Source organism: Eublepharis macularius, chromosome 13 (genome assembly GCF_028583425.1).
Source record: "Eublepharis macularius isolate TG4126 chromosome 13, MPM_Emac_v1.0, whole genome shotgun sequence".
Taxonomy (NCBI): Eukaryota; Metazoa; Chordata; class Lepidosauria; order Squamata; family Eublepharidae; genus Eublepharis; species Eublepharis macularius.
The window spans coordinates 52,974,392-52,998,045 of record NC_072802.1 but is presented as its reverse complement, the minus strand read 5'-3'; the positions used below and the strand labels follow the sequence as shown (position 1 = coordinate 52,998,045).

The window sequence follows — 23,654 nt, the reverse complement described above, 5'->3', positions numbered from 1 at the left end:
TTTAGGGAGAGACCCATTATTCCAGAATGACATCTTCTCTTTCACATTTTTGTCCATTTTTGTCCAAATTAAGGAGAACGCACACATACTGCAAATACATTTTGTAATAAAGAAGATCAGAAAGCCGTTGAGAAGCACCAAGCTACAGAACAACACTTTGAGAAAATATAATAAGACTTATCAAGGAATCAGTACAGAAACTGGGTCCTGAGGTATTAGCAGGGCTTTTTTTCAGCGGGAACGTGGTAGAACGGAGTTCCAGCACCTCTTGAAAATGGTCACATGGCCAGTGGCCCTGCCCCCTGATCTCCAGACAGAGGGGAGTTTGCCGAGGGCAATTTGAACTTTAAAAAACTCTCCCCTTGTTCCAGCTGACCCAAAGTGACATCATTGTGCAGTCCTGAGTTCAACCACCTCTTTTCCCAGAAAAAAAGCCCTGGGTATTAGAGATACTTGGATAAGTGCATGGGTGCTCTGGACCAGTCTTCAGACACCCACACAGTTTAAAAGACACACCCAGACTATAAATGGCATGTCACAAGCTATGGAATCCACTCAAAGTTTTATACGAATAGGTAAAGGAACTCTGCTCCTGCATTTTTCAAAGTTGTACCTCATTAACATAGAACAAACCACTTTATGTTTTTTCGGTAAATATGTACTTTTCTCTTCCAGGAACTGTGGTCTAAGGCCTTTTTTAAAAAAAGGACAATCCACTCAACTGCACCCTGATATTCTTCTTCCAATAAACTGGGTATGTTTTGACAAATAAAGGTGCATGTATACATGTGCTTAAGACAAGAATGAAACAATCAGTCAAAAAAACCATGTTTAGCTCTCACAAAAAAGGTAGCAGATAAAAATTATATTCTAGAACGAAAGGGTGCAGTGGCACATTTCACTGTTTTTTTAAGGTTGATGATAATGAAAAGGGAGGGAAAGGGGGGGGCATGGCATACATCAAGCACACAAGAGTTTGTACCGCTTAAATAAGTGGTGTGTACACAGTGACAAAGGATTGCATCGCATCTTCACTAACTTCTGAAAGGTACCTACCACTAATATTAGATTGCAGTCAGGCTAACAGAGAACTCATCTGAGGGGTATCCATCAGATGCGTAAACGTGAAGGGAGAGCTGGACGCAACACTAACTACCCAGACCGACCAACCAAATTCCACATTCCCCTGTTAAAAAGCACAGAAATGGAGTGTTCTGGCTCATAAGCTCTATTCAGAGAAGAGTTTGAGCTTGGAACCCCTCAGGCAGTGAAGGGAAAAAGGCAATCAGCAATGGCTCTAACCACTGCACAGATGTTTTTGTTTAGTTTCTACAGTACCGCTTATGGAACGAAGATGGGTAAAATGAGATTTCAAAGCAGGGGGGCTGACAGCATCAGGAAGAATCCCTCACTGGAGAGATCTGGGGCAAAGGAGTTTCTCACAAGCATCAGCCTGGCGAAGATGACTCAACTCAGCAGGCCCACCTTTTGTTTGCGTTCATCTGTGACTAAAAAGGCCTGGCCATATCCCACATTTTTAAATCCAAAATGCCCTAAACATTCGCAAGAACCACAAAAATAATAGTAAAACCTTGCCAAACGGATGTGTTCCCTAGGAGGCCATGAAAATCTAATCGCTGTTTGTTTCCAACAGTTGTTCCGCTTTGTGCGTCAAATGTTCCGAGTCAGCTACAATGAGCAAAATGCAACCAGACGCAGTTGAAAACTTTGGCATTTCAGAACTGCAGTTTGAACGTCTCCTAGTGCTTTAAAAATCTTTTATGGCCCCATAGCCACCTGTTCCCATAACAAAACAGTTTAATGACAGCATGCATATAGTCACAACTCCTATCCCTCAATGCAAAACAGCAAAGGGGAAATGTCTTATCTGCTTTTAGTTTCAGCTAGAGCAAAGAAAATACAGCACTCTGAAACCACCAGAATCAATCTGACTCTTCATCTCATTCATATATTCTAGACAAAATCTTCAAGGAAAGCTGGAATATTTTTTAAAAATGGTCTCCTACCCCACACCAGCAGTCTAGTCCATCGCAGGCAGCTAGCAGAAACCCAAGAACACATGACCTTTATTCTGACAGCAAGGTTCTATATAACTTTTCTAAGCTCCAAAATATAATACTTTGTACCCCAAAGGCTGTGCTGAAAGAAAGCTATCTACTTTAATTGTGCAATGTTGTTGGCACAATGATGATATTTAGTTTTAAAAGCCGTTCATACTGGTACGATACACACTAAATCTTACAAACAACATATTTGGTTGGATTCATATACCCTGCATTTATAAACTGTCGTCTTCTCCTTGCTTACATATTTCAAATGCAAACACTCCCCCTGCCACTGCAGAAAGCACACACAGGTTTGTCAAAGCGACAAGAAAGGCAAGAACATTGTTACTTCCACCAACAGGCAGCTGTTTCAATGTCGGATATGAGTCTATGCATGTAGAATTTCATCTACAAACATTTGTGCAGTGTACATTACACAGACAACAACTGAAGGATAGGGATAACATGTGTAAATGCTACCCCATCTGAGCAAAAAAAGGAGCCATCAAAGCCATCTGTAAATAAGAGCACAGGATTTTGAAAAAGGCTCTCTCCATTTGCAAGGAAAAGTGGGTCCAGAACACAATGGCTATCCAAGTGACAGACCGAACCAAATACAATGGTAGTAGCCACATTTGACATGTCCCATGTTCACATATATAGCAACAGTAGAGAGAAAGTCTTATCCTGGCACTAAAAAGAAGTATGTGGGCAAAAGAGTTTGAAGCCTACCCTAAATTACTTTTCTGCAAACCAGCACACAGATTCCTTTTTCTCCCCAGCCTGGCTCCCATTCCATAAGTGAGTCCAGCAAGGAGAAAAGTGCCTGGGCAACAGAATGCAAGGAGGTAAGGCAGGTACAGATTTGGGCTCCTTTTTCACACCCCGCTCCCTTATAGAACTGTATGGCTAGTGCAATGACCAGAAGAAACATATAGAGCAGAACCACAAGTGACAAAAGGCACAGATTGGACACTTGTCAGCTTCCCTCAAGTTTTAATGGGAAATGTAGGCAGCTTGGTGGAATGTTGGACAAGTGACAGTTGAAAAGTCCATTGGACAGCAGTCAGAGAGTGAAGCTGCAAGACTAGGATGCCTACAATTCCCATCAAAACTTGAGGGAAGCTGACAAGTATCCAATCTGTGCCTTTTGTCACTTGTGGTTCTGCTCATAGTCACTACTGCTTGGTTCCATACAACAGAAGAGTTCCATCGGTATAGTTTCTTGAGAAGGAGACAGAAGGTCCTCTTCACACTTGATAGTAGCCGCCGTTCCAGAAAACAAAAGGGCTGGTTCCCCCAAAATCTGACGTGTGAAGTTGGCAAGGATGTTGCACTGTATCTAGAGCACAGCACAGTTCCTCCAAAACCAGGGCATTTCTTTCACCCCTTAGTGACACACACCCAGCTTTTATTCCATGTAGCTGGGAGCCAGGAAGTCTAGACAGTTCCAGTCCGGGTAAAACTTATTATTTAAGGCATGTCTGCTGGCAGCTGTGACCATAAGAAATCTGTTCTCTGCAGCAAGATTATTTCCCTTTAGGTCTTAGTTCTTTTTCACTGTTCCATATTGTTCTGATCTATGACAGGTTTGGGTTCAGCTGTACCCTCACTTGTTTCTATAAAGACTTATCCTTGGGACATTTCCATGGCAAGTCCAAAGAGTAATATTTCCATGTAGGAACATATACAAGCAATCAAAAGGAGCCAGCATGGTCCAAGTTTGATAGCAATCTCCCAAACTGGCACTTCATGGTTCGTTTTTGCTGTCCATCTTCCCTCCCTTCTTCAATATTCATTCTCAACTTTCTCTTCCTTATCTCCAAGGAGATCCACCCTTTCCTCTCTATAATTGCTGTCAAAACATTCCAGCCCTTCATACTATTACAATCGGCCCTTTTGCTTGTCTCTTCTCCCTTTTGCATACTATACACTTTAAAATGCTGTCTAACAAAATAATCTAATATCAGGTCAACTCTGACCTTTCCCATAGCAAAGTGTTTCCAACAAATCAGTTTGGGGGGCGGGGCAGTAACAGAAGAAGTAGGCCTGATTCTCTTGGCTATTTTATGGGTTAGCAGTTTTAAAGGGCTGAGTAGCTAACACAGGATGCCAAGCAACAACAGGTTTTGGTCGACATTATGCTGTGCAGAACAGCTACTTAAATCACACTGCCTGGATATCATTATACCCAGCACAGCTGAGAAATACAAGAGCTCTCTCTTTCCTCAGTGGCATTACTATATACTGGAGCAAACGTTTATACAAAAGATGTCTACTGTTCTTCTAGAACAGTGTTCTGATTATAGAACCCAGCACGCGGGCATTGTGCAAGGGGCGAGCAGTGACACCATGCTAAACAAACTGTTGGTGCTTGCTTGCAGCCGCATCAACAGGATCCTGTTAACTCAGATTTGGAACAGACTGGATTACTTTACATGGTTAAAGCCTTGCCCCAAAACACAAGGTTCTTTGGCTAATCAGGAAAAAAAGATTAAAGTATCAAGTCCAAAGAATAATTTTGCTGAGACCATCTCATCTCCTCAAGTACAAGGAAGCCAAGCACTTTCTCCCAGATGTTGATAAAGCAGTGCACAAAGGCTTACTTTTCTGTTTGGGGACATTCACATATCCATTTTCAGGGGCTAGTTCCTGTAACCAAAGCCTCTGTGGAAAGATCCATACAAAACAGATGACTCAAGCCAGCTAGACACGTCACACACTACAGAAGATGGTTAGCCACAAGGGCCCTGAGAACGTAAGTACGGTACTGCTGAATCAGTTGGCGTTTTCTAGCATTTGCATATAAACACTTTCTCTTAACATTCTTATTACACAGATTTTTCCCTATAACTTTTTGGTCCCTTTAAATGGCTGCCAATTTGTTTCACGTGTTCACCGCCAAGTTCCAGCCAGTCCCCACTTAAACGGCTTGTTCTATAGTATCTGTTTGTTTTCCCTTCAGAGTTAGCTTAAAAGCTGCGCTGCCATCTTTTTGATATCAAATGCCAGCCAACTGGTTTTATTTTGGTTCAACTGATCCTTCTTTCTTTTGTATAATTCTGGCATGTGCCAAAACGCTCCTAAGTGCCTACAAATTAAGCCCTTCCTCCCACCACCAGTTCTCTACCTGTCTAGGTGGGCCTGCTCATGGAACAAGTAGAATTTCTGAAAATGAGGCCTCTCATTCTCTTGGAAAATTGGCTGATGACGATGTCGCTGCTTAGAAGCTGGGAATTCATACAGGTATCTCTTTTCTCCCAGTCTTGTAGTTAATAAACTGACAACCAAAATACTCAAATTTATTCTTTTTGGATTTAATGGAACTAAACCAGCTGAAAGCATTTCACTGCATAAATAAGTTTGGCATTTGCCCGCCTACAAGTGAAGCTTGTGGGTCCAGAAGTGGCTTGATTTACTTCATTAGCAAGGGTAGAAAGACTTTGCCACAGAAGTGCATCTTAATGCTGGAGCGTCCAGCAGGGATTTAACAGATAATTTGAGAAGCATCTTCAAGAGTTGTAGAACTTTCACATGTATAGCAAGTACCCAGCTTGACTACTGTGATGTTATAAAGACTGATGTCTTTGGCTATTCCGCCCCCCCCACACACCTCTCGTCCCTACTGGAGTCCTAGAGTCAAAGTGTATATTATTACAGGATATCTGTGAATTATCTCCTAGTATGATTTTTCCCCCTAAATGCATCTTGTAAATTTTTGAGCACATACTAGTTTGATTAGGGAAACAATGCAGGTCCTGGGGGTGTTTAACCCTTTTCCCCATGCCATTTTCCAGATCTAAATTTCCTCCCCCAGTTACTATTTGATCTATGGAAAAATATACACAGCATTTTATCCTGGCAGTATTTTTCCTTATACAAAGCAAATGGCAGCTTATGGGAAAAGAAGATGAAGGGGAACTGATTAAACATCCCAAGCACCAACATCACTTCTCCAATCAAAATATTATCCCACACAACACACACTTTAAAAAAAAAATCAGAAAATCAATCAAGCATCCCTGACCTAATGTGAAAGCTGGACCTTTAAGAGCAAGTACAAAAAAGTATCTTTGGGATCACTTCTGTTTTCAGGAGTAGCTGAACAATTTATCAACTTAATCCTCCATGGAGCTTGCAGGGTACACTTCAGTACATTTCAACGGTATTAAACAGCCCTGAAAAATGAGTTCAGCAAGACAAAAGGTGTAGGTCATATTTTAAACAGAAGCACATGACACTGTTTTAACTTGTTTATTATGTGAGCACATATAAAATGATTTGTTTTTTAGCATGTGATCCCCATTGCTTTCAACAGATATACAGACTCATCTGTGAAGTCTTACAAGGAATTATGGGACAGCAGCAGAGGATTCTGGGATTCTTCACTTCATCTCCCCAAATCTAAACCACCCACCTTGTAGTATGAAATACTGTGTGATATTCACAATCAGCAGGAACATAAAATGTTGCTTCATAGATTTTTGTAGATAAAGATATATTTTAAAACCTACGAACAAGCATGCACACACACACTTTAACCTATCACTCACATACAAACACTTTGAGAGCTGGGATTAGCTACGGCTCCCCTGACTATGTGCACCAACAGATAATGGCCTCAATTTAAAGTGTGAAGCGGCCCTTGAGCATGCTGCCACCAAATGTCACTTTCTCCCGTTTGCAGGAACACAGATCTTTAACAAGCAAAATAATGTTGCAAAGAAATGCAAACTGGCATACAGATAAAAAAGGAACGAGACGCTCATCTTACTTTCACTGGGGAACTCCTCCGGTGCAGAGACTTGGCCTCTGCTTTCATCCAAGGTGAGAATAAGGGGGACGTCATCATCTTCCACGTTCACAGCCATGGCACCAATGCCCAAGTATTCTGGTTGGGGGGTTTTGGTCCTGGATACGTTTTAAGCAGAGGCTTTCGACACCACTTGGTCAGAGATCGGGGACATCTTCCCCACTTGAAACAGTCCAGAAAGACATCTCATTCATATCCTTGGAACTCTGGTCCCTGCTAGAGCAAACACCCTGGGGACGCCTGGGCGACGAAGGATCAAAAATTGTGGTGAGCAGAGTAAAACTCTGGCGGATGCTGGCACGCACTTTTGAAAGGGCAAACCCAGGTTGCTGCTGCTGCTGCTGCTTTCCAAACTGGTCCGACAGCGTCCGTCTCTGACCTCAGCAGCCCTTAGGACGAGGAGGAAAGGGAGGCGGGGAAAGGAGGGAGGGGAGAATTTAAAAAGAGAAAATTGCATTGAGCTTTCATGTACACCCATGATGCGATGTTGCTACCTGCCTAGGAAAAGCATGCAGCTCTATTTGTATACACAGACGCAATCTATCCAACTCTGGTATAAATGGGGAAGGGGGCTCTTTGGTAGTTCCTGATTGCTTTGATCTTGCAACCAGTATAAAGGTTTTTAGAAGCAGCTTTTCAAAACAAAGCACTAAACTGCATTATAAAAGGCAGGGCCTCTGAGTGCTTACAGAGTTCCTCCCCACCTAAGGTTGCCAATCTCCAGGTGGCGGCTGTTGCTCTCCCAACATTACAGCTGCTCTTCAGATCGCAGGGATCTATTCCCCTAGAGAAAATGTCACGGGGGGGGGCAGACTCTACGGCATAAAATCCCTTTAACCTCCCCTCAAAAATCAATGGAGTTGGCCACCCTCTGCCCACCCACGCTTACAGCGAGGCGCCCAGCCTGAGCGCCCGGCCCCGGTGCTCAGAATGCAAAGCCTCCTAAGGCAGCCCGGCTTTGGAGAGGGGATACGCTAATACGAGTCGGCTTAGGGCCGGCCCGCTCCGTACCCTGCACTTTCCACACTGAGGGGAGAGAAAGGCCGAACGTTTTCGTTCCCCCCACCCCTAGCACCAACCACAGCCGCTGGCTGGGGGCGGCTTTCCCGTCCCGCTACCGGCGGAAGCGATTCCCGGGCGGGTCATAAGGGAGGAGAAGCCGCCTGGCAGGAGAGGGGCGCGAAAGGCCGTTTTCTCCACATGGGGAAGGGTTGGGGGGGGGGTGTCTCTTCTCCCTCCCCTTCAGGGCGGACTGAGGGGAAGTGAAGAGGGTGGGCTCTGAGGGAGTCTCTCGCCCCCCCCTCACCCCAGCCTCTGGGACGGAAGGACAGGAGGCCGGTTGGGGGGGAGAAGGCCACACAGCGACCCCAAGGCGTGCCCTCTTCAGCTCATGAGGAGGGGCGTTCCTCAGGCTCAGTGAAATTGTATTGCTGCAGTCGGAGGAGGAAAGCGAGTCAACGTACAGGAGAGGCGGATGCGTTTTAAATTTGGGTGCCGTCTGCTCAGCAGGACACGCCAAAGGGGCATACTCCCGGAAAAGTGTCTTTACGGATTGAAAATTTACAGCGCAATCCTATGCCGAGTTACTCTAGTACAAGCCCATTGTGGTCAATGGGTTTAAGCTGCAGTAACTCGGCACAGGATTGCATTGTAGGTCGTACCCACTACTCCCTCAGCCCGGAGCAGCACACTAATGGAAACCCGAAGTGTAGATAACATACACACATCCTTTATCTGCCTGCTCTTTGGGCGGAGGGACGCCAACGTGCTTGCGTATTCGTTCAGTGCGCACTAGCGACCGTCATCTTTTGTCTCAAGGAGCGACTTCATGGTTCTTTTTCGACGCAACAGTTCTTGCAAGGTTCCTTGCAAAGGCAGGGAAATAGCAAGGGGCTGTATGACCGCTGGTATACGCAAAAGAAGCACCCTTTCTCCAACGAACAGGACACTCTTCACGCATCACGCAAGATTCTGCTACGCAACTCCTCTTCAGAACGTTGTACGACTTCAGAACATGCTTGCCTAAGATTGCGCTGAACTACAGTCTCCCCTCCTTGCAATAATTCGCACTACAGCCAACAACCACTCTGAGCGCCTATTGCTTCTGGATGGGTGACATGTATGGTTGGGATTTAGTTTCAGGGCGTAGCCGCAAGAGTCGAGTCCAGGAGCACTTTAAAGACCAAATAGATTTCCACGGTATTTCCAGGTTGGACTTCGAAACTGAAGTCCAGCGTGTATAACACGCTAGTCCGTTTCTGTGTATGAGAGTAAATAAAACTGCGCGCTTGCACGCGTATCTCTTTAACCTTTTCCAATCGCATGAAAACCATAGAGAGCAAAATATAGTGTCTCACTTCGGGTTCCATTTAAACGCCTCCATTTGCGGGGCAAGAAGCGTTGAGCTGGTTTCCCGCCTCCCATCTCTAGGAATGCAAAATGGGAGAACCACTCACCCATTTTGTACACAAGAGTTGGTTTTTTTTAAAAAAAAATATGGTACGTATTTTTAAATATATTGGTTGACACCAGCGAAATAGAAAAGTGCAAGAGAAGTCAGTTGGCTTCGATCACAGGTGGTTTTCGGTAGAAAAGAGCAAAAGTCCAGTAGCACCTATAAGACTAACAACAATTTGTGATAGGGTATGAGCTTTCGTGAGTCAACAGCTCACGTCTTCCGCTAGAATTTGAGTCCAGGAGTCCTTATATCTTGGAGAGTGGAGTGATTTCAGATGCTGAATGACAATAGCAGGCGTGATTAGATAGGGTGGGGTGTGCAGAGGGGTAATGGGTGTGGAGAAATCAGCATTGGTAATGAGACAGGAAGCCCAGGTCTTGATTCAATCCAGGTGGATGCATTGTCTTGAGTTTCGTTGGCTTTCAGTTAACATGATGAAACTAGAACCCAAGCGCATACCCTGGAAATCTTGTTGGTATCTAAGGTGCAACTGGACTCGAATTTTGCATTATTTTTTTAAATAACCAAACATTATAGGTAGCTTTAGAACCAGATTCGAGTCCAGTAACCCCTTAAACACCAACCAGATTTCCAGGACATGCGCTTTCGAGAGTCAGAGCTCCCTTTGTACGTAGCTTTGTCACAGTAGGGTAACATTTTATTGTCACCAGCTAAGAAGTTACACAGCTGTTATTTTCTGCTTCTAAGAGCCTGCCCCTGCAACTGTATGGCAGCCCCCGTAAGAACCTATTGGGAACCGGAAACTTAGGTCTAGTTTTGTGGTAATCCCCTTTGATATAAGAGTTCTAAAGTAAAGAAGGCAGGCAAGAATTTTCTCCCTTAAAACATTCTAAGCGATTTTTATTGGACAAGCTTTTCTATGACGAAAGGGCCGAAGTGCGTTGGAGGTTTTGATTGGTGGCTTGAGCAACTAAGACCCTCCCCTTCCAGAGTTCGAAGCTTGCTCTCCTTTCATAGTTACAAAAGGTTGCTAAGCAGCAAGCAACGAGACTGTCTTTGCAACAGAGAACCGGTCTCGTGTTGTTGATTTCTCTCTTTTTTCGCAGGGCTTCTTTTGGGGTAAGTCTATCAACAGGATCAAAGAGCTAGAACAGCTTCCATAGGTAGAGATGTAGTTCTTTTAAAACAATTGGTAAAAGATGGTATGATAGAGTCAAGAATTTTCTCCCTAGCCCCATAATATTAGAATTTGGGATCCTCCAGTGAAATGAACAGACTGTATACTCAGGGACTGGAGCCTCCATGTTCAAAGGCAGTGTACCTCTTTATTGTATCTGTGGGTTCACTATAAGCCTCAAGAACTAAATTGGCTGATATACACTATTTAAATAACAATGCAAGCCTAGGCATGCCTACTCACAAGTAAATCCTACCATTAAGTTCAATAGGAGTTACTTCCTAGTAAGAATGCTTAAGATTGCAGATCATTTCAAGGTAGGATTAGGGACAGTCCTGGAGAAAAACATCCTGTCCTTTGAAAAGAGGCTTGGAAATGGGCAGGTGAGGTTTTTCACAGTATGGAAATAAATAACACCATTTGGAATTAAGGCTATGTTAAAGGGACAGGGCATCTTTTTTTTTATCCAGACAGTTAGCTACCCTGTTTAGGATTGTCAGTTGTCTGGAGAAAGAAAAGTCCTGACCTTCTAATAGAAGCTTAATGGTTATTTACCAGGATTGGATATTTCTTTACCTCCATGCCATGAAAAGCTTTACCTTATCATTTCAAAGGACAAGACCTTTTGGCAATTCCAGGCCACACCTTGGTACATGTGGTGGAGCATGAGCCTAGGACTGCATGCACTCTCCATGGCAAATAGAAAGAAACGAGTCCGCCCCTTGTATAATTATATATGTCATTCACTCATTTGAAAGACCCACAGGAAATTAACTCTTACATGGGCCTAAGCTCCACTGTAGACTGTCAGTCCAAACTGGTCCATGCAGGCCCTTACACACAAACATCAATGCGGTCATTACCTTCCTTATCCACTAAGCCGTACGAACAAAAACAATATAATTCTGCCTGCTTTCACAAAAGTGATCTGACATTCCTTGCTAAGAACAAAATCAGTGCAGCATCGCAGGCGTCTGGTTGTCTTACCCTATTCCATAAGTATTACCCCACCCATGAACCCCAAGCCATTCCTCAATCAGAGCTCACCTCTTTTCCCATCCTTCTACGCAGCTTCTGCCTTTTCTCCTCCACTCCCCAGCTGCCACTGACGATATCTGCCCTCTCTCCGGTCCAGCCTGTGTGTCCTCATTCCACCTTTGATTACAAGAGCAGGAGCTACTTTCGTGCACCAGTTTATCATTCAAGCATCTCCTCGTCATTTTAGACTCTCTAGCGCTACTGAACTGCATTTCTGTTCTGACTCTGACGAAGAGAACTCTGGTTCTCGAAAACGTATGCTACGGTAAAGTTGGTTAGTTTTAATGGTGCTACTGGATTCTTTACTATTTTGCTACTACAGACTAACACGGCTACTGCCTCTGGATCTATGTTCTGACTCTGCCACTTGAATTGCTTTATTAGCAGATTCGCTCGTGGATGCCGGAAGTGTCAAAGCATCTGGAAATCTTGGTCTATAAGACCCCAACTGCTTAAAAGCGCATATTGTGACCCTACTCGGTTGACAGCATGGCAACCCAAGTGCTGTCTTCATCCTTCGATGCTATGGAGCAGAGTTCCAAAAGCAGGTCCCCGGTGAACCTTAGTTCCCAAAAGATGACTGTCAAAACACCATTAAAGATCCTGGATCCTGGTCGAGCAAAATTGACAACCGTAGAGACCAAGAGGATCATATCCGTCTTGGATGATACCATCCTGAAAGTAGAGTTGGTCACTATGTTCTTACATGTTATGGAGAACCTTGAAGATTTCAGCACAGCATTGGGACCAGAACTTTCGGAGGCGTTTAAGGAACATCTGCAGCTTTCCAACGCTATGAAAGCCACACTCGCTCAAGTCGAGGAAGAAGGGCTTCTGCTCAAGGGCATCGCGAAAGGGGAACTCTTTGCCGCAGCGGATCAAAGCGGCCAACTTCAACCGCACATCAAAGGCTTAAAAAGCTCAGTCCGAAATATTGTGCGCTTATTCTATATGAACCCCATAGCTTGTCGGGCAGTGAGAGATGCCGCTTTTGCCAGGAGTCCAACTGCTGACGTCTTGCTTAGAGGCCTGGAAGGGCTCAGGAGATTTCTGTTCGAGATGCTTCTTATCACGCCATTGGAAGAAAAAGAAAAAATGAGGTTTATGCAAGAAATCGCTCTTCGAGATAAGAAAAACATGGAGGCAATTGCGGCTTTGGAGGCTGAACTGGCATCAGCAATTCACAACCGGAATGAGGAGGTACTGGGAAGGGGAATAAGGATACAATTAGGCATCTGACAGGACAAAGCACTTTATTTATTTAAAGTATCTTTGGGCCATCTGTCCATTACTAACACTTGAGTCAGCTTACTGCATTTAAAAACAAGATTCAAAGCCAAACGATTAACTGGTATGAACAACAGTAAAAGCACAGAACAAAACCAGCATTTAAAAGAAGCCATACGAGTTGCTAAAGAAGCAACGCACAAGATTGTTTTAAAACTCAGATAAATTAACAATGTCCAGGCAGAGAAAACTTAACAAACTAGCAGCCAGCCAGACAACAGTCAAGGTGTTACCAAGGTGCTACTCCAGTCTGCCCATCTTACCTTGGGAAGAGGAGACATAAAGTAGGGACCAGTGTTGACCTTTTATCATTAGTGTGAACCAGTTTCTGACCAGACACTTGATGGAAGAACATAGATGCCCTGTACACACACTATAGTGAACACACATACATCCCACCTGTGTGTATGTCTGTTTGTAAGAAAAGTCAACATGCATTCACTTTACAAATAAAACTGGGACCCAGTAGCTGGATAAATGTCGAGTTTCAGTCACATGTTCAGCTGTACATTCATTGAATGTAACATGAGAATTACTCAGGGCACATATAAAGAAGAATCAAGGGTACAGTGTACACTGATTGTACATGCCTTCACAGTAACGTGTGAACGAGACTCATTTTGTTGAGTCAATAGGAGAGCAGGCAAGAAACAGACAGGGGGGTGTCTACTGGTTTGGCTCCTCTTCCTGAGCTGAGTGGGGAGGGCTGTTAACTCTCTTTGTTTCTCTCCAGCTTTTGGCTCAGCATTTTGGCAGACTGCAGAATGACTAAGCAGTTCCTGTATGGTAAAGGCCAGAGCTGCTGTTAAATGAGCCAGCCTTCCCCAAGGGTGCCCTCAACCTCCCCCTCTTCCTGTCCAGTACATTTTGAAAAGAAGAACAAGAGCAGTTGGGAGCAGTTGGTGACAGCATCAGGCCTTGGTGCCTTTAAGCCAAATGGCCTCTCCATAAAAGCCTGTGCTCTGCCACTTCAGGGTTGGCCAGAATGGAGAAAACACCCCAAGAGTGTACTTTAGCTTTTGACGCTGTTGCTGGGTCTGCAAAGCATCCTTATTCCTTTGATGGTAAATCAGGTAGAAGACTGGTTCATTAAGGAACCTAGACCAGGGAAGAGAACCAGGCACATTAGACAAATATGTGAAAGAACAGGGCTAGCAGCGCTGATCATTTATGAGAATTAAGAGATCAAACGTTGTTTTCGACTGCGGCTGCTACTTTGCTCATCAAAATGGCCAAGCAAATAAACTTTGACTGGGGCAGAATAGCTAAATGATGTACAAGTAGAGTGTTGGACCAAGACTGGAGAGACCTGTGTTTAATTCTTCACTCATCCATGAAGTTCAATGGATTATCTTGGGCCAGTCACGCTCTCGTACTCTCGGCTACCTTACAACATTGTTGTGAGGTCAAATGGAAGTAAGTGTACCATGTTACTCTCCTGCCAGAGCTCCGAGATCCTTGGAGAAAGGCTGGAATCAAAAACTGATGGATAGAAGCGCCCTGGCAGGAGAGTTGTGGCTGGTTGGCTTAGGCGAGGCCTATGGCCTTCAGCAAATGGGTTGGGACTGTCGCATGTGTTGTTGATTCCCAGTTGCTGAGTTGCAAGCCCCTATAGAACTATTGGGCATGCGTTCATCTGTCTTTGCATGTTTAATGAGAGTCCTGCATACTGTTCAGATTTCCAAGCAGAATGCCTGCATCAAGGATCTGAAAACCCACTTGCACAACCTATCCAAGATCTCTGAAAACCAAATCCAGCGTACCAGAACTGAAGCGGAGAAGCAACAGAAGGGGGAATTGCGTGGCTCTCAGGCCAAGTGTGCCAAGACGCTGCAGGAGATACAACAGTTACGGGCCCAGCTTAATGCCCTTGTTGCGGAAAACCGAGAGTCGGAGTTCGCTCTCCGCAAGGTAAGTTCAGGGGAATCTCAAGGACTTGCGTCCAAGATAAGAGTAACAGTACAACCTTGTGCAGCTTAACAGATGCTAAGCCAAGCAAACCCAGGCCAGAGCTTGATACATTTCCTGGCTTTGCAAGAATAGAAGTGTACTTGGCAAACCACATTACATGGCTTTGTAGATGTGGGGTGGGGGGAACGCTGCTGTGTTTGGGCGGTGGTGGCATTGCATGTCATACCTATGTGTCCCTGTTCTGACCTGTGAAATGATGAACGGCACTAGAACACAAATTACAATGGGATGTCAGGACTGGTGGACTGTGCTTGGCTTTGTGGGTCACTCACAAGTTGTCCTAGCCTGAGTTAGCTCCATAAGGCTAGTCCAAACCCCTTCTCCAAGGAGGACCAGACATTCCCTGGCTTCCCTCAGATCATGGTACATAACCCAGATCAAAGTGTGTCACAAGAAGCCACGTGGCAGAAAAAACATTTTGGGAGGAACACTTTGAAAACTAACCAACTTTATTGTAGCATAAGCTTTCGAGAATCACAACTATGTTTGTCTGATGCATGTATTTGACGAGGACATCTATCGTTCTCAAAAGCTTACGCTACAATAAAGTTAGTCTTAAAAGTGCTACTGAACTCTTGACTGTTTTGCAACTACAGACTACCATGGCTAACTCCTCTGGATCTATCCCCAGAGGACCACCGTTACTGTCAGATGCCCCATTCAACAAACCAAGGTTGAGCCAAACAGCAGAATGCTGAAAAAGATCAACCCCTGAATTAAGAAAATGCCTTGATAGTGTCCAGTCGTCTAGCCCAATGGTCTTCAGCACGTAGGCTGGAACCCTCACGAGGGTTGAGAGCCCTTCTACAGCTGTTGTTTTTTGCTGCCTTTTGGAAAGAGCTGGTAGCGGGGCACATGTGCAGAGAATAACGGCTCCACAGCTCCTGCTCCTCTTTGTAAGCACACTGAAAAGAGCAGCAAGACAAGGCCATTTGGTGGGAGTGAAAATTCCTCCTTGGCTCTTCCCTCACCTTCTGGTACTGTGTTCCTTTGCCCCGATTTCATAACTCTGGCACCTGCCCCTCCTTGTTGAAGGTTGAAGACCACTATCCTAGCCCATTGTGGAAATGGCAGTGTATTTATGACTGCTAAACAAGAATGGCTTTGTTACTTAATGCCTATTTATTTTGGAGTGAGCTGGGAGTGGACTGTCCAGATTATTTTAATCTGGATATTGAGCGGTTGTCCTCTCCTGTCCCCACCCCATTTCCAGGAAAAGAATACCTCCTACTGGAACAGCAGAACTCTTCAGTGGTACCAATTCTGTTATGGAGTCTGTACCCAAGTCAATTTAGGTTACAAAATGTATTTTCAACCTGCCCGCCCCCCCATGCCTGGAGAACAAAGCCCATCCCCGATACAAGTTGTAGGTAGGTGTACACTGCAGCTATTTGGGGGGAAGAAAGTCAGCTGATTGTCACCTCTACAGCAAATGATTTTGTGACTAGATCCTGGCCAGAAGTTGTGATTGTAGACCCACAATGTCACATCCCTTAAAGCTAGTGTGAAATTGCTTGCACAGGGCTCTTCCCAACCTAGGAGACGTTCGTTACCCAGTATTGGGGCTGTCCTGGCTATGTGCTTCAACCCTAGAAAAGAGCCTCTGATTTCTAACGGGAGATGCTTTTTTGCGTGTTCTTTATTTTAGAAGAAATACAAAGTGGAGATCGAAATAGAGAACTGGGTCCAGAAGTATGACATGGAGATGATAGAAAAACAGGTACTCCTTATTATCAAAAACACTTGCTTTGAGCCTTTTTCTGTTGCAGGAATTTTCTCGTTTCAAAAACATGAGCAGGCCAAATCATTCAAGGTTCTGAGGTGGGATGCCTCTCCTACAGGAAATCATTTCTTACCTCAGGATCCTAAAACCAAGCTTTCTTTTCGTCTCCTAAATAGAGGGAACAGCTGTGCTGGGGTTGAACTGAGCATTTGCATCAGTGGCCTGCAATTCAATAAGCTTGTACAGATGACCTCACTACCCCAAGGTTAGTTCTGACACCCTGGTGTAGTTTGGTCAACTGTACCGTCCTGTCCAGTCAGCAGGAGAATCAGGAACAGAAAATGGCAAAACGAGATGACAGGAAGGGTAAAAAGCGATGCTGAGAAGCGGGTTGTGGAGAGGGAATAAAGGAGGCCCAAGCCAGAGCTCTGGCAGCACAAGAACGCAGCAATACCTCTTTCTATACCTGGGGATGATTAGGGACTCCCTTTAGGACCCTTGATTAAGGAGAAGTAACTAAAGGCTCCTACCATATGAACGTAGCAGCCCTATACACTCAACCCCTCCATGCACTGATGTCAGCACAGTGCGTCTGCATGGAGGCAGTGCCCCCATGTATGCTCCCTTCCTGCAATTGGGGACACTGCTTTCCAAACATGGAAACATATGTGCGGACACTGCCTTTGTACAAGGGCACTGTGCTCACAAGTTGCGATCATCCGGAGGTGGGGCCAGCGCGCTCACAGCTTGCTCTCCCTTTACATGCATTTAGTTAATGTGTAGAAGGGTTCTGTGTGGTGGGCTAGAAAGTGGCCCTACGCTGTGTACTTCAATGTTGGTATGACAGCAACTCCCAGGCAAAGACCTTTCCAAATCCTGCTACCTAAGAAGCTTTTGGCTGACTATGCCAGGAACTGAACTGTGACCTTCTGCTCTTAATGCTGATCTATGTCCTTTCTTGTAATATCTATGAAGTTATCTTATACCAAGATGACAACTTACTCTTCATCTAGCCCAATGCTGTCAATTCTGACTCTCTCTCTATGGTCCCAGGCTTCCCCCATCGCAACACCTGCCACCTGGAATCCAACCAGAGAGGATAAAGGGTGAATCCCAGGCCTTGGGCATGCACAGCATGAGCTCTGCATCTGAGCTATAACCTTTCCCCCGCGTAGCCCCAAGTGCCAATGATGAACACCCCCCTTCCAGCAAGCACACTCTGCCTTAGGTCTAGCCTTGCAGTTCTGAAGACTTAATGCAGCTTCTGTCTTTAGTGATGGTGACTTCTGCCAATTGTCTCCTCCCACTACAGATGCCTACTTTCTCCCTGCTTCACCCTTTCGGTTGTTTGTTTCGGTCTGCTGATCCCCAAGGATAAAGGGGGGGGGAGGTTGCACAGTGGCCTGCAGCAAGGCAGGGAAGTGAGAGAGAGCAGCTCTGGTTGGATACAGGCTGCAATTACGTACTTCACCTTCTTTCTCCCAAACTGATACATAACTGGACTTTTTAACCCTCCTCTTCAATGCAAACCAAACCTCTCAGATAATTGGCACTTTAGGAAGTTTCTCAATGACAAGTTTTATTAAATCCACTTTTGCTAATTAAACCTTTTCCCCAACGTAAAGAGCCCTGGGTGGACAGAGCCACCCTGGCTGTCACTCCCGTCCCATTCAAAATGTGGCTGCCGACCAGGACCGTCGATGATAATGGGGCAAGGCCACGCCTCTGAGTACTGTTTCCTTAATTAGCTGTGCTTTCCCTATCCTATCAGGCCGAGTTAGAGGAGATTAATGTGGTCTACACGGTGGAGAAGGCCCAGCTGGAAGAGCTGAGAGAGAAGTTTGACGTACTTGATGAAGAGTTCTGCCAGATCCAAGAAGAAAGACAGCAGAAACAGGAGCAGAGGGAGAAAGCTGAGAAAGAGCTGGCGATTCTGGTCCGAGCCGCCACACTCATCCAGGCCTTGTGGAAGGGCTACCTGGTGAGGTCACTGCTGAGAAGCAAGAGGAGGAAGAAAGGCAAAGGGAAGAAGGCCAAGAAATAAACGCTGGCCCTCTCTTGCCTCTCCGAAACAGGCAGCTGTGCCAGCCCTAGATAAGCTTGAATTATAGATTTTAAACAGTAGATATGAGGTTGTTCCTTAATAAATGTTACCATGCAGACTTCTTCAGGAGCTCTTTCCCCTTCTCTCTCTCTCTCTCTCTCTCTCTCTCTCTCTCTCTCTCTCTCTCTCTCTCTCTCTCTCTCTCTGGGTTTCAATGCTTTGCAAGAGGAATACAAGACAAGCCTTAGATCTCATTTTAGATCTTGGCCCAGTGACTCAGCTAGCAACCGCCTTATACTAAGGAAAGGGTTAAAGACTGCCGTGGTTCAATTGGCCAGAAAATCAGTCTACTTCATACATATCCCCATTGTTCAGCTGACGCTTTAGATCGGTAGTTCTATTTCCAAGGAGGCCTAGGTTTGCATGAGCCTGTAGCTCTTGATAACCTGCCAGACAGTGACCCTGATATGCCCTTTGAGCATGGCCTGGATACTGGGGGAGCCATGGAGGCATCTGGGAGGTGGCGAACCTGCTGCCTATTTGTCCTTGAACCAGTCACTGGTGGCTGGAATGTATCAGAGGCACTATACACCCGGCTAATGGGCCAATTCCCTGCCCAGTCTAGGGCACTCAGTTTGCCGTCCTCTGAATTATTCTCAAGATGTTTCCAAAAAGAGCATTCTCTGTCTTGTGCCTCAAACCGTTCCGTCTCCTGGGATCTGGGCATTTCTCGATGAACCGCTCTCAATGGTTTCTCTTTTTGACGAGAAGAAAGATTTGAATGGTTTCTGGAAGCAGTGGGCGGAGTCCAAAGCAGTGGGTGGAGTTTAGCTGCATCCTCCTTCATCCAGGGAATGGCCCCATCCTGTCCTCCTGACTTTGTGCCGAACAGTGTCTCATCACAATAGGATGGGGTGCGACTTTTTAATCTTCAGAGAGAAATAAGGAGAAGGCAGAAATGTTTATTCCCGAAGGAACATGAATCTACATCTAACACTTGGAGGGAAACCATTGCAAATACCACGAAGATAAGGTACGAGCTTAGGACAACACCATTTATTTGCTTAGATTTACAGGCTGACTCCTCTCAAAAGTTTGAGGGTGAATAGCCATTGAAACATCACAGTAAAGAATCATTAGAGATCTCCCTCTTCTTCATCAGTTGCTCTCTGAACCCCAGTAGAAAACCTACAGCAACTTTTCCTAACCGTACAATTTTATCTTGAATACAAATCTGGGATGCACTATTCAAGCTGATCCATCAGTTACTCAATTAAAAACAGAGCAGAAAGATTGACCCATTGAACTGGGCAACATATATTATTTTTTAAATGAATTTTTAATACACGCTCTGATGAACAACATCACTTTAGAAGAGGCATTCTTTCCTGTGATGTGGGAGGGAAGGTGGAATGCCTCTTCCGAGATGATCCTGCTTCTGACACCTAAAATATCACCTAAAAACAAAGTATACTTTATTCCTTGAGGACCATTGCCTCATATACATTTAATTGACTAAAACAGGGGTCCCCAATCCTCGGTCCGTGGACCGGTACCAGTCCGTGGCCTGTTAGCAACCGGGCCGCACAGGAGGTGAGTGGTAGGCAGGGTGAAGCAGGGTTTTCTGCAGTGACAGCAACCAAAACTAGACTGGGCATAAGCAACACACTTTGGGTGTCACTGTCTCCTATCACCCCCAGATGGGACTGTCTAGTTGCAGGAAAACAAGCTCCGGGCTCCCACTGATTCTGCATTGTGGTGAGTTGTATAATTATTTCATTATATATTATAATGTAATAATAGAAATAAAGTGCACAATTGTATCATCCCAAAACCACCACCCCCTGGTCCATGGAAAAATTGTCTTCCACAAAACCGGTCCCTGGTGCCAAAAAGGTTGGGGTCCGCTGGACTAAAATGCATATGATTAATCAACTCATTGGCTGACGACCTGAATAGAAATGCCAAAAAGGATATGCCAAACTAAGCATAATCCTGTAGCCCCCAAGGCTGTTAAACGGTCATGCAAACATTTCCTTGACTCAGTCCCGCCTGTGTCCTCATCTGCAAACTGGAATCATGCAAACCAGTGTGGTGTCGTGGTTACAAGGGACAGATGAGAACAAGGGAAACACCAAATTCACGCTTAGTGATGAGGCTTTGGAGCCAGTTATACTGTCTCAGCCTAATCTTCTTTACAGGTAGGATAAAAACGTACAGATAGAAGCCAGCCTTCATTTAGTTTCATCTTCGGGGTGTTTGTTTGGGGGGAGGAGGATAATGATCAGGATTATGGCACTGGGGGACAGTTTTAAAACTTGGTCTCTGTGCCACTTCCCTAATCAAAAATGGCCCCAGTACAGAAAATAATATACAGCTGGAAGGAGCACTTTCAATAGGGTGTGTGCCTGTATGTTAATTCTCTTCTCCCCCACACGCAGCAGCTCAGCCCTGCTCCAAATCTCCCTCCATGGTTGCTGCTGACAGCCAAAAACTACTCTGAGATCTCTAGCCAAGGAACTGCAACATCCTATGCACCCAAGTGATTTCCTCGTTCTACAGCCAGGTTGCCAAATTTGGGAGATCTTTTTATTGCCTGGCTGCTCTGGCTAACGCCAGAAGTCACATAAGGCCAACGCTTGGGGGAGGTCTTTGCAGAATGTGCCATCACTGCTGGCAAAGGGATCCCCACCTAAACTCCCCATACCTGTACTTGTTTTTCTTTCTTGGAGTGCTGAGCGGTGCAGGGGCTTTTGAGGGGCCACCATTGTCCTCCCATCGTGTTGCTGCAGGGCTCCACAACAGGGGTCTCCCAGATCCAGGTTCCTTCTCCACCCATGGCGGATCAAACTGCATAACCATCGTCTGGTGCCCTGCATGGCTGCCAAAGAGTGTTTCATCCACGTAGGAGGGTTTGGCCCTGTAGCTGTTTCTGCCCCTGCGGTGCAACTGAAGGGCCTGGATCCCTGTCACTGCCATGTCTACGGAGGTCTTCATGGATCCAGCAGAACCAAGAAGCAGGAAGTGCCATCCAAGGCTGCAGCTAGGAGCCCGGAGCCAAGATCTGTAAGAACAACGACACACTGGTGAATGGAGACCATGTGATACAGCTGCAGTTATGTCTGACAGACTGTTTGCTTTATTTACTGAAATGTTTATTTATGCCACTGTTTTTATTCTCCATTTCACACAACAGCCTTTCACACATACACAATCAGATGCTGGCAACATGGAATGTTTAATACAGACTTGCCGATGCCTTGAATGCCAGGGAGACAATTTGAATGCTGGTTTTGGTTCAAGGATGAATTTGGGGGTGCAAAATTCTTTTTTTCTGTGAGAGAAAGCTTTTGGTAAGCAGTCTGTGAACTGCCTAATCGGGATATGAACATGAACTCAACATTTTGAGCACAGAGAAAGCACAGAGGGCTCTTCCATGACTCATCACAAAGTATGAGCAGTAGTCCACCTTTCTCACTGAGACTCAAGGTGGATTACACCAGGTAAGGCAATACAGTCAACAGGATGGGGCATCCAATAAAACTGTACCACGGGGTTTGGAATGCAGAAATCCGAAAACAAGCAGAAATCTGAAACAGAGCTGAGAGAAGTTTCCGGTGGGTAGCCGTGTTGGTTTGCAGTAGAACAGCAAAATTTGGGTCCAGGCCTTAAAAATCAACTAGATTTCCAGGCATGATTTTTCAGCCCTTCTCTGCACTATGCCAGACAACTCAGTTCAGCATAGCTTGAGGGTGAAAGCCTAAGCTGCAATTCAGAACACAATTCCCGGGAGTAAGCCCCGTTGGATAAAATGGGACTTACTTCTGAGAAGGCCTGCTAATTCAAAAATCAAACAGCATCACTCGGGCTTTCTTCCACTTTAGCATGCGGGCTGAAATCCGTCGCACGGGCGCGTGAGCAAACAGGCCGAGGGGCAAACCGTAAAAACTGCAATTTCGTCGCGATTTCCCGTTAAACACGCAAGAGACTCGGGCTACACAACAAATCTCACGTCGGCGTGTTTGTTTCTGAATTGTTTGCATCCCTAGGAGACTCGGGCAGGGCGCGCTGCACTGAATAGAAAAAAGGGTGCTGCAGCTACAGACGTAAAAGGGGCCCTTGGGCACACAGAGGACCCCCCCCTTCCCCACTCCGCAGGGTCCCCTCCCCTCTTACGCAGCTGCAGTTTCTGCTCTGCCCCGGGCGATCGTTGCTTTCCCCGAGCAAGTCCAAGAACCCCAAAGAAAGGCATAACCGAGAGTTCCACACACCCGTCTGTTCCGGTTCCCGCTTGTGGTTGCAAGAATGCGGACCCCAAGTGGTGGAAGAAGAAGCCCACTGCCCAACATACAAAGAGAGAATCACGGGAACGAACCAGTATAAAAATAACAGCGCAACGTATGTTAAAAGAGAAAACAACAAACCAATTTCATTACAAAACGAAGTCAAGTCGCCTCCGACCTATGGCGACCCTACGAAGGAAAGACTTCCAAAACGTCCTATCGTTAACAGACTTGATCAGATTCCAAACATTATTAATACAGAATAAACACTCACGTACTCAAATTTTGTGAAACAATTTATACATTGAAATAAATTCAAAACAATGGATCAAAAGAAATGCTCCTTAACAGCAAGCTGTAGTTCGATTTCACGGTTGCACTGTTAGTTTTATACTATTTCCAACTGCCAGATAAGATGCATCGGACTCCGGCTGTTGAATTTCTGCCCTGCCGTGAGGACACGGCGGCCTTGCAAAGGAAAAAAAATAATAAGTCACCTTTCTGTAAGCTTCTTTTCGGGAAGTAGAGGGTGCGATTCTTTCAAAGCACTCGCCCTTTTTTAAAATATATATATTTTTCTCAGTGGCGGCTGGCGAGGTTTGGAGCTGCTAGGGCAGGTTTCTGTTGCTCATAGGAAGAACTTGGGCCGTTCGATTGAGAACCTGAAGTGTCTTTAAAACACCATGGAGATCGTTCTCCTTTGAACGAGGAGAAACCGGAGTGGACGAAACCATTCTTCGGAGAGGGTTAAAACCGCACGAGAAGTCCTCGAGCGTTGAGTGACAGGGCAGCCTGGGAAAGCGCCAAGGGGCGGGGTCAATTGAAAGAGCCAC

The 23,654-nt window shown here is 45.4% G+C and overlaps 3 protein-coding genes across 7 annotated transcripts in view; 1 reads left to right on the top strand and 2 right to left on the bottom strand.

Annotated features, from left to right (window-relative positions):
• The window catches only part of TPCN1 (two pore segment channel 1), a 52,553-nt gene extending 44,565 nt beyond the window's left edge, over positions 1 to 7,988 (bottom strand). The window contains exons 1-2 of the mRNA XM_054996803.1: positions 7,959 to 7,988; positions 6,841 to 7,268 (exon numbers count right to left, since the gene is read on the bottom strand). Of these exons, the coding sequence (XP_054852778.1) occupies positions 6,841 to 6,937 (97 nt within the window). The 5' untranslated portion in view covers positions 6,938 to 7,268; positions 7,959 to 7,988. The remainder of the gene's footprint in view (positions 1 to 6,840; positions 7,269 to 7,958) is intronic.
• A 2,345-nt stretch (positions 7,989 to 10,333) lies between these two features.
• Positions 10,334 to 18,659, top strand: IQCD (IQ motif containing D). Of its 3 annotated transcripts, none has more exons than XM_054997017.1 (5): positions 10,334 to 10,417; positions 11,901 to 12,713; positions 14,478 to 14,711; positions 16,420 to 16,491; positions 18,266 to 18,659. In XM_054997017.1, exons 2-5 carry the CDS (start codon positions 12,003 to 12,005, stop codon positions 18,536 to 18,538), a joined length of 1,290 nt encoding a protein of 429 aa, XP_054852992.1. In that variant the 5' UTR covers positions 10,334 to 10,417; positions 11,901 to 12,002; the 3' UTR covers positions 18,539 to 18,659. The 3 variants fall into 3 exon arrangements, with proteins under 3 accessions (XP_054852992.1, XP_054852993.1, XP_054852991.1); XM_054997018.1 differs by having other exon boundaries at positions 10,349 to 10,417; positions 11,898 to 12,713; XM_054997016.1 differs by having other exon boundaries at positions 10,353 to 10,417; positions 11,575 to 12,713.
• Positions 18,660 to 18,734: 75 nt separating this feature from the next.
• Positions 18,735 to 23,439, bottom strand: RITA1 (RBPJ interacting and tubulin associated 1). Of its 3 annotated transcripts, none has more exons than XM_054997020.1 (3): positions 23,319 to 23,439; positions 21,246 to 21,602; positions 18,735 to 19,467 (listed from the first exon to the last, which is right to left on the bottom strand). In XM_054997020.1, the coding sequence occupies exons 2-3, from the start codon at positions 21,533 to 21,535 to the stop codon at positions 18,936 to 18,938; spliced, it is 822 nt and encodes a 273-aa protein (XP_054852995.1). In that variant the 5' UTR covers positions 21,536 to 21,602; positions 23,319 to 23,439; the 3' UTR covers positions 18,735 to 18,935. The 3 variants fall into 3 exon arrangements, with proteins under 3 accessions (XP_054852995.1, XP_054852997.1, XP_054852994.1); XM_054997022.1 differs by lacking the exon at positions 23,319 to 23,439 and adding an exon at positions 22,810 to 22,836; XM_054997019.1 differs by lacking the exon at positions 23,319 to 23,439 and adding an exon at positions 22,715 to 22,763.
• Positions 23,440 to 23,654: the final 215 nt, after the last annotated feature.